Raw genomic sequence first — 17,058 nt, 5'->3', positions numbered from 1 at the left:
TTTTAATAGGGGCCAAGATAAATCACAGGTAAGCTGAACTAGCAACAAAATCTCTCCCATTTCATTGAATTATTTGAATAATAGAACGAATGGAAAACGTATTACAGAAACAGTCATCTATAATTGCATAACCCCATAATTACTGTTGTTGTTCAATCGCTAAGTCATGTCCGTTCTTTGTGACCCCATGGACTGCAGCACACCAGGCTCCCTTGTCCTTCACTGTCTCCTGCAGTTTGCTTAGATTCGTGTCCATTGAGTCGGTGATGCCATCCCACCATATCATCCTCTGTCGTCCCCTTCTCCTCCTGCCTTCAGTCTTTCTCAGGGTCTTTTTCAATGAGTCAGCTCTTCACATCAGGTGGCCAAAGGATTGGAGCTTCAGCTTCAGCATTTCCAATGAATATTCAAGACTGATTTCCTTTAGGATTGACTGGTTTGATCTCCATGCAGTCCAAGGGATTTTCAAAAGCCTTCTCCAGCACCACAGTTCGAAAGCATCAGTTTTTGGCGCTCAGCCTTCTCTATGGTCCAGCTCTCACATCCATACGTGACTATAATGGTACAGAAGAGTACCATTTGTTTCATACTTCGTTATTGGAGCTTTTCACATTAGCAACTTTCTTCTTTATTTTTTAGATGTTGTACAGGCACAGTTCTTCCATTTGGAAAGTGGAAAAGAAAGACATAGGGTAGAAGATTGAATTTGTGTTACATTTCACGAAACTGCCTTTGTTAGTCTTCATGTAGAAAAAAAAATCGTTTTCTTTTTCCTTGTCCTTCTGGAGTGCAGACCTGTGGAAGAATAAAGACGAATCGTGGAATTTCCCGCAGGACTATGACCCTGAACTGATTAAGGAAGACAAGCGGAAGGAACTGGAGTCAGAGATCAGAGTGCAGGTAAAATGGCCTTAATGCTGGAGGCCTAGTCAAGTCTTCCACTGCAGCGCTTCTTTATCACGCCCTGTTAGCGACCTACCCAGAATTTAAGCTGTTTCTGACTTCGCAAAGAAAACACAAAGCAGGCAAATTCACCTAAAACAGAGTATCTTTTGTATTGACCTAGGTGGATGAGCTGATGAGACAGGAACTAAAAAACTTGAAACTAGCTGTGAGCAGAGAGAAGGAACTGCCGGCGAGAAAAGGAAAGAAGAAAGGAGGTAAAAAGGTGAGTGACGCTTACGCTCGGGAGGCGGAGGGCAGAGCTGAACGGTGACCAGGAGCCCGGCCCCAGAGGCCAGGGTCGGTCCAGGCGTGCCGCAGGCAGACCCTGGCTGCCCCGGGCTGCTTTCCAGGAAACGTGCCTGCCTGTGGAGAGCTTCCCTTGGTCCACTGTGCATCGGTCCACCAAATGCATAGCCCTCAGGGCTGTGGGATCATAAATGGGATAAATCCAGTCTGGGAGTGACCTCCCTGCCCTCCTCGCTGCAGATCTGTGGCACCCAAGCCCACAGACGGGATGAGATCTCTCCGAGGAGCTAGGACATGTGCCTCAAATGCCCACCTCCCTGTAGAAGATCTGTGGGGGAGGAGGCCAGTGGCAAAGACCAGGTTCTTGGAGAGTCAGGGAATCTGATGAAATGAATTTTAAGTTGCCACTCATCCATCTACCGGTGGTTTAAAGGCCAGTCAGATCCCAATATTCAATGTTATGTACTGGGGTCCTGTGAGATAATAGAAAATGCTCCTGTTGGTTTCTACCCCTACTTGCTGGCATGGAGCTCCTGCAACCCTTGTTAATTCCTAAGTGGTAAGTGCACTGCAAGCCTCTTTTGTTACAATGAAGCAATTCTAGGTGGGTTTCTGGGTGGTTCCCAGGTTGGGGCTTGTTCCCACTGGAAAGACCAGGCTGCGATCCGAAGCCTGGAAATCACAGTTCCATCCACCCCATTCGCAAGAGAGGGCAGAGAAGCTGGACATGGAGTCAATACTTGATCATGCCCGTGTGAGGGCGTTTCTGTAAAACCCCAGTAATCACGGGCTTTGGAGAGTTTCCGAGTGAGTGAACACAACCACGTGCTGGAAGGCTTGCTGTTGTTCAGTCACTCAGTCATGTCCGACTCTTTGCGACCCCTTGGACTGCAGCACAGCAGGCTTCCCTGTCCATCACCATCTCCCGGAGTTTGCTCAAACTCATGTCCATCATGTCAGTGATGCCATCCAAGCATCTCATCCTCAGTCACCCCCTTCTCCTCCCACCTTCAATCTTTCCCAGCATCAGGGTCTTTTCAAATGAGTCAGCTCTTCGCATCAGGTGGCCAGAGTATTGGAATTTCATCTTCAGCATCAGTCCTTCCAGTGAAAATTCAGGATTGATTTCCTTTGAGATTGACTGGTTTGATCTCCTTGCAGTCCAAGGGACTCTTTTAAGAGTCTTCTCCAACACCACAGTTCAAAAGCATCAATTCTTCAATGTTCAGCCTGCTTTATGGTCCAACTCTCACATCCATACATGACAAGTGGAAAAAAACACAGCTCTGACTAGGAGGATCTTGTCAGCAAAGTGATGTCTCTGCTTTTGAATACACTCTTGGTTGCTCATAACTTTCCTTCCAAGGAGCAAGCGTCTTTTAATTTCATGACTGCAGTGACCATCTGCAGTGATTTTGGAGCCCAAGAATATAAAGTCTGACACTGTTTCCATTGTTTCCCCATCCATTTGCCATGAAGTGATGGGACTGGATAGCCATGATCTGTTTTTTTGAACATTGAGTTTTACGCCAGCTTTTTCACTCTTCTATTTCACCTTCATCAAAAGGCTCTTTAGTTCTTCTTCGCTTTCTGCCATAATGGTGGTATCATCTGCGTATCAGAGGTTATTGATATTTCTCCCAGAAATCTTGATTCCAGCTTGTGCCTCATCCAGCCCGGCATTTCACATGATGTACTCTACATAGAAGTTAAATAAGCAGGGTAACAGTATACAGCCTTGATGTACTCCTTCCCAATTTGGAATCAGTCCATTGTTCCTTATCCAGTTCTAACTGTTGCTTCTTGACCTGCATACAGGTTTCTCAGGAGGTAGGTAAGGTGGCCTGGCATTCCCATCTCTTTAAGAATTTTTCACAGTTTGCTGTGATCCACACAGTCAAAGGCTTTGGCATCATCAATGAAGCAGAAGTAGATGTTTTTCTGGGATCCTCTTGCTTTTTCTGGAAGGGCACCGCACCCCAACTTCATGGAGAAGCTCCTGTGCCCAGGACCCTCCCAGACCTTGCCCTACACACCTCTTCATCTGGTTGTTCTTCTGTGTCCTTTATCGTGTCCTTTGATGACCTGATAGTTGTGTTTCTGTGAGTTCTGTGAGTTCTGTGAGCCACTCTAGCAAATTCAACAAACCCGAGGAGGGGGTCATGGGAAATGTAGATTTGCAGCCGGTTGATCAGAAGCACAGGTGACAATCTAGACTTGTGATTGTCATTTGGAGTGGAGTGGGGGCGGTTTTGTGGAATATCACCTTTCACCTGTGGAATCAGAGTCTGTATCTCCAGATCGACACTGCCAGAACTGAGTTAGGTTGTAGGAGCCCCAGCTGGTGTTGCAGAAGGTTTCTTGATGGAGGAAACCCCCATGCAGCTGGCATCAGAAATGTGGTGAACGTGCTTCCTGTGGGTCTGGAGCCAGCTATGCCTCTGGGGCCAGGATACTCCAGGCAGGGGAGCTGGCAGGGTGTGGGCTTTCTCAAGTTCCCACAGTCCATCAGCCCTCCCTGGGACTCACACACTCCCTGAGTTTGTCACACTCTCAACTGCGTTAGTGATTAGTTTGCCAGCCCGGGGGATGTGTGGTGTCTTTACAGCAACTCTATACTGAAGCTTTTTGTGTTGATTTTACAGTTTACAGTTTTACAGCTTACCTCTGACTCTTCAGATTAACACCTGAATGTCCTTCATGCACCTCTTCTGAGCTTCCATCATTGTAGCCCAATGCATGCTTAGTCGCTCAGTCATGTTCCACTCTTTGTGACACTGTGGACTGCAGCCCACCAGGCTCCTCTGTCCACGGGATTCTCCAGGCAAAAATACTGGAGTGGGTATCCATTTCCTTCTCCAGAGGATCTTCCTGACCTAGGGATTGAACCCAGGTCTCCTGCATTGCAAAATTCTTTACCACCTGAACCACCAGGGAAGCCCATAGCCTGATGAGGATTCTTTATATGTAATTCCCATAAATAGGTGAGGGCATCTATTTATGCCACTGGTTGACCCTGTTAATGAATTTCCTATCTTAAAAAAGTGATGCTCTAATGACTGAACGTGGAAATCAAGCTAAGCAAAAGGGAAAATGAAGACAGGAGGTGGCTGCACCCCTCCAGCGGAGACTCGGCTTCCTCTGCTTAACCAGTAGCTGATCATCGGTCTGGCACTGCTGCCCGTCTCACTCCTTGAAGCCTGATGTCTGCCCTCCACCGTGTCCTAGCTCATGAAGTGTCCCAGGAGGGGGTTGCTGTGAATTTCCCTCTTGGAATTAAACTGGTTGAACACACAATAGATGTGCTCAGGGTACCCCCAACAGATTGTGTAACTGTAATTGTGTAACTGTAGAGTTTTGAGTTCTCAAAATTCCAATCCAAGCGGCCTTGGGAGACATAAAGATAATTTTGTTTCATAAGCTGAGACTTAATTAGCTATATTAAATCCCTTCCTTAAGAAGACCATTAGCAGAAGGGGAATGGACAACCTTGAAGATCAGAAAGGAGAAAAGGGACTCAGAGGGATACAATTTGGCTGTGTTATTCCAGCTTTATCCAGAGAAAGTGACTTGATCAGAGATTATACAGCCACCTGAGCACCCCTCTTGAAATACAGATATGACCTTAGTTCTCCATACTGAAACCCTTCAATGACACCCTAGTTCCCACAAGGATAAAGGTGACAATCTTCTGCCAGGCTTACAAAGCCATGCTTGACCTGGGAAGGGTTCTGCTCTTCAGGCCCATCACCCACTTCTCCCTCCCTGGCTGCACTCCAGCACCCTGAGCTTCCTCTTTGTCCATCAGACACTGTGCTCCCTCCCACCACAGGGCCTTTGCATGTGCTGCTCTCTCTCAGGAACTGTGTTTGCTCCCACACCCTCAGTCCTGAGTGTAGTTAAACCCCTACTCATCCCTGGGGTCAGTCCAAGTCCTTTTTCCTCAAGAAAACCTTCTGGGACCTCTGAGTAATTCTGGTTGCTCTGCGTGCACTTGACTCTGTGCTACAGTGGCTTCCTGGTGCTTTGTCACGGCTTCCATGTCATATTTACTGGCATCCGGTCCCATCACTCCATGGGAAATAGATGGGAAACAGCGGAAACAGTGTCAGACTTTATTTCTGGGGGCTCAAAAATCACTGCAGATGGTGATTGCAGCCATGAAATTAAAAGATGCTTCCTCCTTGGAAGAAAAGTTATGACCAACCTAGACAGCATATTCAAAAGCAGAGACATTACTTTGCCGACTAAGGTCCGTCTAGCCAAGCTATGGTTTTTCCTGTGGTCACGTATGGATGTGGGAGTTGGACTGTGAAGAAGGCTGAGTGCCAAAGAATTGATGCTTTTAAACTGTGGTGTTGGAGAAGACTCTTGAGAGTCCCTTGGACTGCAAGGAGATCCAACCAGTCCATTCTGAACGAGATCAGCCCTGGGATTTATTTGGAGGGAATGATGCTAAAGCTGAAACTCCAGTACTTTGGCCACCTCATGCGAAGAGTTGACTCATTGGAGAAGACTTTGATGCTGGGAGGGATTGGGGGCAGGAGGAGAAGGGGACGACTGAGGATGAGATGGCTGGATGGCATCACAGACTCGATGGACACAACTCTGAGTCAACTCCGGGAGTTGGTGATGGACAGGGAGGCCTGGCATGCTGCGATTCATGGGGTCGCAAAGAGTCGGACACAACTGAGTGACTGAACTGAACTGAACTGAACTGAAGATCTTTTTGTTAGTATCTGCCTTCCCATCTCTACTGAAGTGCAGAGACTGTGTGACTGTCTTTGCTGCTCACTATTGTAACCTTTTCTGGCACATAGCAAGTCCTCAGCGCATATTATTGAGTGAGTCGATTCCTCAAATCTAGATCCTATGCAGATTGACCCCTCGCAGCTAGATCAGTGCCTTTAGACGCCAGTCATGGCATCGGTGAGAATTCAGAGATTCCAGGCACCTTCTTTGCTATTCCATACTCAGCAAGCAACCACCCTGTGAGTTACTGTGGTTTTGTGTTTATTTTGTAACAAGAGAGAAAGCTATAGCCTATTTCTCTCAGCAATTATACTTCACTGTACAGTTTAATCTACTTAGCTTTCAGTTTTGTCCACCTTCTCTTGTGATTTGGAGATCCAAAAGCTGATATTGAGAGACAGATCATCTTTACTAATTATTTCTTTCAGTAGTATTTATTGAGCACTGTATGCCAAGTGCAGTTCAAGGCATTTGAGGTATACAAGATAATGAGACGAAGAGTCTGTACTGGCAGAAACAAGTTTCCAGATACACAGGACTGTCAGTCAACCCTGGAAGGGCAGTGCCCCCATTATGACATCACTGCCATAGCAAGAGCATCCATGGCAGGCGCTCTCTGGGGAGATGGCCCACTGTGGTCTTGCCGTGGTTTCCTCATCCTGCCCTGGAGTAACCTGGAGCATATGTGGCCCCCAGCTTTGACCATGGCCAGTGTGGGCAGATAGAAATTTAGAATCATCTTTTTAAAGAAACAAATGAACGTTCTACAACTGAAAAATATGGTATCCAAAAGCAAGGAGTCTTCTACCTGGTTTAACAACAGTATGGACATAGTAAATGCAGGTTGATCTCAAAGACAAATCAGTAGGAAATACAAATGGAAGTACAGAAAAAAATATATAAATAACAGAGAAGAAGGGAGATTTGAGGCACAGTCAAATGTTGTAACATATACACAATTAGAATTTGCCCCAAAAAAAGAAGGATGGAACAGAAGCAATAAATGAAAAAGTAATGTTTGTTAAATTTTCAAGTTCAGATGAAATACACAAAGCCACGAATTCAAGAGCTTCACTGAGGTTCAAGAAGAATGAGGTCCAGACACATCAGTCAAAATGCTGAAAGTCAAAAGGAAAGTCTTACTAGATTTTTTTTTTAAGCACATTTCCTTCAGGGTCATGAAAAAATAAGAGAGACTACTAAGTCTCTCAGCAGAAACTATTAAAGCCAGAAGGGATGGAATGGCATCCTGAAGGACTGGGAAAAAAATAACTACCAATCTAGAATTCATACCCAATGAAAATATCCTTCAAAACTGAAAATAGAGATATTTCCAGACAAACAAAATCTGAGAGGACTTATCAGCCACAGACCCACAATATGAAAACACTAAAGGGATGTTATTCTTCAGGCTGAAGGAGAGTTAGTTCAGGTGGGAGAACAGATTGCAGAGAGATAAAGGGAATTCTCAGCTCTGAGAAATGGGAACATGGGGTAGTAAAAGGCTGAGGACTCGTAGAATAACCTGGCTTTTAAAGCAAGCGAGAGTAAGAGCCATGTGTGTCTGTACCATATATACAAACAACATGCAGAACAGCAGCAGAAGAAAGGGCAGATAGCAGTAAAAGGACGTGTGGCATGATTGCATTTCTCAGGAAACCATGAAGGGCTAATTTAAGGTAAATTGTAATAAGGTAATGAAGTGTTTTGTAATTTTTTTTAAAATGATACTAAAATGTATAGCAAAAGAGGAATAGCAAAGATAAGTAGAGAAATTAATTGAAAAGGATACAGGAAGGAAAAATAGGAATAAAAAGAAAAGTACATTAATAAATAATAAAGGAAATACAAATATGATAGAATTAAACTCAACCAAATCCATAATTACATGAAATGAAAACAGACCAAATGTTCTAATTAAAAGACAATTATTTCCATACTTGAAAAAACCAAACTCTGTGCTGTTTATAAGAAGCACAGCTCAGTTCAGTTTAGTTCAGTTGCTTAGTTGTGTCCGACTCTTCATGACCCCATGGACTGCAGCACACCTTGGCTTCCCTGTCCATCACCAACTCCTGGAGCTTGCTCAAACTCAGGTCCATCAATTCGGTGATGTCATCCAACCATCTCATCCTCTGTCATCCCCTTCTCTTCTGCCTTCAATCATTCCCAGCACCAGGGACTTTTCTAATGAGTTGGCTCTTCAAGTTAGAAGACTAAAGTATTGAAGTTTCAGCTGCAGCATCAGTCCTTCCAATGAATATTCAGGATTGATTTCCTTTAGGATTGACTGGTTTGATCTTGCAGTCCAAGGGACTCTTAAGAGTCTTCTCCAACACCACAGTTCAGAAGCATTTTGCCTTTTCATATTGTTCATGGGGTTTGAAAAAAAGATATAAATAAACAAAGTTTACTAACACTTTAAACATTTAATTTTGACTGGGGTATAACCGCTTAACAATGGTATGGTAGTTTCAGGTGAACAGCAAAGGGACTCAGTCATACATATACATGTAACCATTCTCCCCCCAAACCCCCTTCCCATCCAGACTGACATAGAACATTGAGTAGAGTTCCATGAAGAAGCATACTTTAAACACAAAGAATAGATATGTTGAAAATAAAAGAACAGTCAACTATAAATCATCAAAGTACTAACCGAAAGGTAGCTAGTATAACTCAATATCAGACAAAGCAGACTTTAGGTAATAACCACCCTACACTGTTCAAACAGTGGAAACCGTGAGAGACTTTATTTTCTTGGGCTCTAAAATCACTGCAGATGGTGACTGCAGTCATGAAATTAAAAGACACTTGCTCCTTGGAAGAAAAGTTATGACATACCTAGACAGCATATTAAAAAGCAGAGACATTACTTTACCAACAAAGGTCCATCTAGTCAAGGCTATGGTTTTTCCAGTAATCACGTATGGATGTGAGAATTAGACCATGAAGAAGGCTGAGCACCACAGAATCGATGCTTTTGAATTGCGGTGTCAGAGAAGACACTTGAGAGTCCCTTGGACCGCAGGAGATCAAACCAGTCAATCCCAAAGGAAATCAATCCTGAATATTCACTGGAAGGACTGATGCTGAAGATGAAACTCCAATACTTTGGCCACCTGATGCGAAGAACTGACTCCTTGGGAAAGACCCTGATGCTGGGAAAGATTGAAGGTGGGAGGAGAAGGGGGTGGTTGAGGATGAAATGCTTGGATGGCATCACCAACTCAATGGACATGAGTTTGAGCAAGCTGTGGGAGATGGTGAAGGACAGTGAAGCCGGACATGCTGCAGTCGATGGGGTCACAAAGAGTTGGACCCAACTAAGCAACTGAACAACAACAACACGCTATTCAAACACCTCAAAAAAAAAAAAAAAAAAAAAAAAAAAACAGGATCCCTGCTCCAGTACACAGCAGCAAAGCTGCATGAGGAGCCTACCCCGTGAAGACATGGGAGGCAACCCAACATCCTTTCTGGAGTGGTGTGAGAGAAGACCAAAAAGTCACCACCCCTCCCTCCCTGCTGGGATGGATCAGAGGAAGCTAAGTGGACAGTCAGGACTTTTACCAGTTCCCAGTGGTAACAAGGCTACCTTTACCTCAGTGTCATTGGAAGACCACACAGGGGGAGCCAGAGGTCTCGCTCCCCCACCCAGAAATAGAAGGAACTCCTCCCCACAGTGGAGTGAGGAATCTATCCTTCTACCTTCCTGACAGTAACCATACAACACATACACACAGTTACCCTGACAAAGTGATGTCAGAGTTTAAACAGAAGATTTAAATTCAGAGTCTCGTAGCATAATGGGCTTCCCTGGTAGCTCAGTTGAAAAGGATCCACCTGCAATGTGGGAGACCTGGGTTCAGTCCCTGGATTGGGAAGATCCCCTGGAGAAGGGAAAGGCTACCCACTCCAGTATTCTGGCCTGGAGAATTCCATGGATGGACTAAAGTCCATGGGGTCGCAGAGAGTTGGAGACAACTGAGTGACTTTCACTTCACTTCACAGCATAATACAAAAATGTTTAGGTTTCATTGAAAGTCACTCATTATACAAGAACCTGGAAGATCTCAAACTGAAGGAAAATAGATAGTAGATCCCAAGTCTGAAATGTCAGAGACGTCAGAATTATCTGACAAATATTTTAAGGTTGTCATGATTAAAATCTCTCAATGAGTGATTATGAAGCTACTATACACAGATTAAAAAAATAATAAAGCCTCAACAAAATAGTACATGATACAAAGAAGAAGCAAACAGATATTTTAGAACTGAAAAGTACAGTATCCAAATTACTGGTTGAGCTCAGCAGCAGAATAGAGGTGACAGTGGGAATAACCACTGAATTGGAAGACAGGACAATGGAAATTATCCAGTAAGAACGACAGAGAAAACCAACTGGGAAAAAAAAAAAAAAAAGCTAAACAGGGAATCAGGGACTGTGGGACTGGTAAAAAAACATCTTATTTATGTCATCAGAATCTCAGGAGAGAAGGAGGATGAAACTGAAAAACCATTTTGAGAAGTAATGATTAAAATCTTCCCAAATTTGATAAAGAGATGTAAACCTGCAGATTTAAGAAGCTGAGTGAACCCAAAACAAAATAAATCCAAAGAAATCTGATCTGAGATATGTCATAATTAATCTTTTGAATACTGAAGACAAAGAAGAAGTCTGGAAAGCATCCAGGGAGAAAAAAAAAATGACCCTTTACCTATAGGGGAAAAAAACCCCTTAAATGACTGTGGATTGCTCACAAGAAATTGAGAGCAGAGAAAGGATACAGCACTTTTTCAAGCACTGAAAGAATTTATATGCCACCGGAATTTATGCCCAGGAAAAATAGTCTCCAACAGTGAAGGGGAGGAAATCAAGATGAAGGAAAACTAAGATTTTTTTCACCAGTAGAATCACCCTCGGAGAATTTCTAAAGGAACTTCTTCAAATGGAAAGGAAAACCTGGAGCACCAGAAGGCAAGAAAGAACTTGTAAGCAAAAGCATAGGTAAAAAGAATAGACTTCTCTGTCCTTTCTAAATTATGTTATTTGATTGAAGTAAAAATTATAGTACTGTTTGCCATGGTTCTCAATGTATGCAGAGGAAATATTTTAAAATGTTGGGAAATGATGGGGGTATGAGCTAAAGGATATAAAGGGAATTACAGTTTTTCTACTTCACTCAAAATATGACATGGATAGACTGTGATAGCTATACATACATAATGTAACACCCAGAGCAACTGCCAGAAAACTATCCAAAGAGATACACTTAAAGAACACCATGAAAGTGAAATTCTAAAAAAAAAATAAATGAAGTCATTCACAGGATGACAGGAAAAAACAAATAAAGAAACAAAAAATATAACAGAAAAAAATAAAATGGTAGACTGAAGTCCTAACATATCAATAATTACATTAAATGTAAATAGTCTAAATACAATAATTAAAAGCCAGAGATTAGCAAAGTGTGTTTAAAAATATGACCCAACTATATCTTCAGGAACCTCATTTGATATATTATGATATAAGCAGGTATAAGTAAAAGGATGGGAAAAATATACCATGCAAACAATCAAAAGAAAGCTATTATAATATCACATAAAGGAGATTTCAGAGCTGAGAAAATTGTCAAAGACCAGGAAGAACATTATATGTGGTAAAAGAGCCATCCACAAAATACATAGTAATCCTAAATGTTCATACATCAAACAGCAGAACTACAAAACATAGGAAGCAAAATCCAATAGAATGAAAGGAAAAACAGAAAAATCTACAGTTACAACTGGAGACTCAACACATCATTCTCAAGAGCTGATAAAATACTAGGCAGAAAATCATTAGCAAGGATATTGAAGAACTCAACAACACCAGCCACAATCAGAATCTAGTTGACATTTATAGAGCACTCTACTCAACTTCCCTCGTGGCTCAGATAGTAAAGAATCTGCCTGGAGTGCAGAAGGCCTGAGTTTGGTCCCTGGGTTGGGAAGATCTCCTGCAGAAGGAAATGGCAACCCACTCCAGTATTCTTGCCTGGAGAATTCTGTGGACAGAGGAGCCCGGCAGGCTACATAAAGAGTCGGACACTATTGAGTTACTAACACCACCCAACAAAGAGAAGGCATATTCTTTTCAAGTGGCCACAGAACATATTCCAAGGTGGACCATATTTTGTGCCATGGAACATATCTCAATAGATTGAAAAGAGTTGAAATTATGAAGAGTGTCTTCCCCTACCACAGTGGACTCAAAACTAGAAACCAGGAAGAGGACAGTAACAAGAAAATGTCCAGGCACAGGGAAACTAAACAGCAGGCTTCTAATTCATAGGACAAAGAAAAACAATAGAAATAAAAACATGTAACAAAAATGTGAGATATAAAAATACCTGGGATGCAAGCAAAGCAGCCCTGAGAGGGAAGTTTATAGCCTTAAACACATACACAGGGGCTTCCCTGATGGTTCAGTAGATAAAGAATCCCTGGCAACTGAGCAAGTCGGTCACCCTAGGCCCTCAGCACTTTTGCCATCATGGGCCCCTTCCTGGGTGAAAAAAATACCAAAAAGATTACATGACTGGATTGCTATAAAGACAAGTATATATCAATAGGGGCTTTGCAGTGGCAAAGAATCCACCTTCCAGTGCCAGAGACACAGGGACACGCGTTTGATCCCTGTGTCAGAAAGATCTCCTGGAGAAGGAAATGGCAACCCACGCCAGTATTCTTGCCTGGAGAATCCCATGGATAGAGAAGCCTGGCAGGTTACAGTCCATGGGGTCACAAAGAGTCAAGCATGACTGAGCGACTAAGTACAAACAGATACACTAGAAAAAAAGAGGAAAAAGCTCAAATTCATCAGCCAAGTTCCCACCTTCAGAACCTAGAAAAAGAGAAAAAAAAAAAAGTGAGCAGAGAGAAGAAAATAAAGATCAGAAATCAGTGAAATTGAAAACAGAAAAACAGTATAGAAAGTAAACAAAACAGAGCTGAGTTTTTGAAAATTATCAGTAATTGACAAACCTCTGGTAAGACTAACAAAGAAAAAACAAGTCACAGATTACCAACATCAGGAATGAAGCGGGGGTTGCCACCACTGACTGCAGACATAAAAAGAATAATTTAATAAAGGATTCTGTAAACAACTCCACACACATAATTTGACAACTTAGCATAAGATGGACCCACTTTCCCTAAAAATACAAACTGCCACAACTCATTTGATAGGAAACAGATAAATTGACTAGCTCTACAACCATACAGAAGTTGAATTGTAATTAAAACAATTCCCCATGTAGAATCTCTGGGGCCAGATGATTTACTGGAGAATTCTACCAAATGTTCAAAGGTAGATTAACTCCAGTTCTACACAGTCATGTCCAGAAAACAGAGGAAGAAGGAACACTTCCCAACTCATTTCATAACAAGCTAGTATTCCCCTTAAATGAAAACCAGACTAAGACAGAACCAAAAAAAGAAAGCTGTAAGCCTGTATCCCTTGTGAATATAGATGCAAAATTCCTTAGCAAAATATTATGAAATAGAATAAAACAATAAAGAGAATTATAAACCATGAGTTTATTCCAAGAATGGAGTTTATTCCAAGAATGCAAGCCTCGTTCAATATTTGAAAATCAGTAATGGAATGAACTATATTAATGGGCTAAAGAAGAAAAAAATCACACGATCATATCAGTTGATACAGAAAAAGCATTTGACACAATTTAACACTCACTCATAATAAGTTCCTCAGAGAAACTGGGATAGAGAACTTCCATAAAGTGATAAATTAACAAAAACACCCACAGCTAACTTTTTACTTAACAGTGAAAGACTAAATGTCTTTTTCCTAAGACTGGGAGCAAGGCCAGTGTGTCCACTCAGTACACTTTCATGAACATAGTGCGAGACATTTTAGCCAGTGCAGTAGGATAAGAGAAGGAAATCGAAGAAACAGTCCTTATTTGTAGATGACATGAATAGCTATTTAGAAAACCCCAGGGACTCTCAAAAGTCCTAGAGATAAAAAAGTGCATTCAGCAAGGTCTTAGGATACAAGGGGAACATATAAAAATGAGTCATATTTCTATCTACTAGCACTGAACAGGTAGACACCAGGATTAAAAATATATCACTTAAAATCACTCAGAAATGAAATACCTAGGTGTAAAGCTAACAAAACATGTATAGGACTTGAATGCTAAAAGAACACCATGCTGACGAAAGAAATCAAAGACCCAAATAGACAGACATGCTATGCACATGGATTGGAAGACCAATGTTGTAAAGATGTCAGTTCTTTCCACATCAGTATACTAGATTAATCCAATTCTTATTGAAATCCCAGAAAGATAGTTATAAACATAGATAGATTATCTTAAAATATATATGGAAAGACAGTGAATCTAGAATAGCTGACATGATTTCTAAAAAAGAGCAATAAAATAAAAAGAATCCATGCATGTGATTTCAAGGCTTATTATACAGCCATGATAATCAAGACTGTTTGCTGTTGGTAGAGGGTTAAACCACAAATCAGTGAAACAGGACAGTTGAGGTATCAGTCAGTCAGTCAGTTCAGTTGCTCAGTTGTGTCCGACTCTTTGCGACACCATGAATCGCAGCACGCCAGGCCTCCCTGTCCATCACCAACTCCCAGAGTTCACTCAGAGTTGCGTTCATTGAGTCCGTGATGCCATCCAGCCATCTCATCCTCAGTCGTCCCCTTCTCCTCCTGCCCCCAATCCCTCCCAGCATCAGAGTCTTTTCCAATGAGTCAACTCTTCACATGAGGTGGTCAAAGTACTGGAGTTTCAGCTTTAGCATCATTCCTTCCAAAGAAATTCCAGGGTTGATCTCCTTCAGAATGGACTGGTTGGATCTCCTTGCAGTCCAAGGGACTCTCAAGAGTCTTCTCCAACACCACAATTCAAAAGCATCAATTGTTTGGCGCTCAGCCTTCTTCACAGTCCAACTCCCACATCCATACATGACCACAGGGAAAACCATAGCCTTGACTAGACGGACCTTAGTCGGCAAAGTAATGTCTCTGCTTTTGAATATGCTATCTAGGTTGGTTATAACTTTTCTTCCAAGGAGTAAGCGTCTTTTAATTTCATGGCTGCAGTCACCATCTGCAGTGATTTTGGAGCCCCAAAAAATAAAGTCTGACACTGTTTCCACTGTTTCCCCATCTATTTGCCATGAAGTGATGGGACCGGATGCCATGATCTTCGTTTTGAGGTATAGACTTGCACAAATAAACCTGACTAATTTTAGACAAAGATGCAAATATAATTCAAGCAGAAAGGATAACCTTTTCAATAAATGGTGCCGGAGCAGGTGAACACCCACAAATTTAAAAAAGAAGAAAAAAAAACCTTAAGTCCTACATATTGTACAAAAATTAACTCAAAATGGATCATGGACTTAGATGTAAAATGTAAAACTATAACTTTTAAAAATATATAGGGGAATATACACAATGGAATATTACTCAGCCATAAAAAGGAACACATCTGAGTCGGTTCTAATGAAGTGGATGAACCTAGAACCTATTATACAGAGTGAAGTAAGTCAGAAAGAGAAAGATAAATGTTGTATTCTAACACATATATATGGAATCTAGAAAAATGGTACCGAAGAATTTATTTGCAGGGCAGCAATGGAGAAACAGACATAGAGAATAGACTTTGGACATGGGGAGAGGGGAGAAGAGGGTGAGATGTATGGAGAGAGTAACATGGAAACTTACATTACCATATGTAAAATCGATAGCCCATGGGAATTTGCTGTATGGCTCAGGAAACTCAGACAGGGGCTCTGTATCAACCTAGAGGGGTGGGATGGGGAGGGAAATGGGAGGGAGTTTCTAAAGAGAGGGGATGTATGTATACCTATGGCTGATTCATGTTGAAGTTTGACAGAAAACAACAAAATTCTGTAAAGCATTTATCCTTCAATTAATAAATAAATAAAATTTTTTAAAATTGATGGGAAAAAAATACATAGGGGAAAATCTTTTGGATCTAAGGTTAGAAACGCCTTCTTAGAATTAGCACTGAAAGCACAAATCCATTAAAGGAAAATTAGGATTTCATCAAAATTAAGCATATTTGTGAAAGAGCCTGTTAGGGGGGTAAAAAGGCAAGCCACAGATTTGGAGAAAGTATTCACAAACCATGTATCTAATGAGGATCTAGTATGTAGAACATAAAAAGGACACTCAAAACTCAACACTTAAAAAAGAAAACAATCCAATTATGATATGGACAGAGGGCATGAACTGATGTTTCACCAAAGTGGACATACAGAGCAGAAATGGGCACAGAAAGGATGCCTGTCATGAGCCATTAGAAAAAAGCAAATGAAAACCACAAAGAAAGCACCCCATGCCCATAAGGATAAAATACCCATGAAATACCCATACCCTTGAGGCTGAAATAAAAGCATTGGCAACATCAGCTGCTTAAAAGCACAAGGACAAACCATTGTCACTTTTCTATGATTGGTGGGAATGTAAAATGGTATGATCAGCACATGAAATTTGGCATTGCTTAAAACACCAAACACGTCACCACGTGAATGTATGTTCAGTAGGCAAGTTGTGTCCGACTCTTTGCAACCCCATGGACTGTAGCCTGCCTCTGCCCATGGAATTTTCCAGGCAAGAATACTCGAGTGGGTAGCTATTTCCTTCTCCAGGGATATTCCGGACCCAGGGATCAAACCTGCACAGGAGAATTCCTGTGTCTCCCGTGTTGGCTGGTGGATTCTTTACCACCTGGGAAGCCCACAGCAACTGCCACACAACCCAGCAGTTGCACTCATTAGCATGTATCCCAAATAGATGAAGGCTTACACACACACACACACACACACGGTGTACCGTAATCAGTTCATAATAGCCCCAAACTAGAAACAACAATTGAAAGAAGAGTGAACTATTCATGCGTACAATGACCTGGGGACATTTCCTGAGAATTTTGATGAGGAACCTGGAATGTCAGGTCCATGAATCAAGCCAAATTGGAAGTGGTCAAACAGGAGATGGCAAGAGTGAATGTTGACATTCTAGGAATCAGCGAACTAAAATGGATTGGAATGGAT

At 41.9% G+C, this 17,058-nt stretch overlaps 1 protein-coding gene across 1 annotated transcript in view; it reads left to right on the top strand.

Annotated features, from left to right (window-relative positions):
• The window catches only part of IQCA1 (IQ motif containing with AAA domain 1), a 171,178-nt gene that overhangs the window by 92,872 nt on the left and 61,248 nt on the right, over positions 1 to 17,058 (top strand). The window contains exons 9-10 of the mRNA XM_068966006.1: positions 794 to 900; positions 1,067 to 1,168. Coding sequence (XP_068822107.1) covers positions 794 to 900; positions 1,067 to 1,168 — 209 coding nt within the window. The remainder of the gene's footprint in view (positions 1 to 793; positions 901 to 1,066; positions 1,169 to 17,058) is intronic.

The sequence above is a fragment of the Capricornis sumatraensis genome, chromosome 2 (genome assembly GCF_032405125.1).
Source record: "Capricornis sumatraensis isolate serow.1 chromosome 2, serow.2, whole genome shotgun sequence".
Classification (NCBI taxonomy): domain Eukaryota; kingdom Metazoa; phylum Chordata; class Mammalia; order Artiodactyla; family Bovidae; genus Capricornis; species Capricornis sumatraensis.
This window is presented reverse-complemented; position numbering and strand designations above follow the sequence as displayed.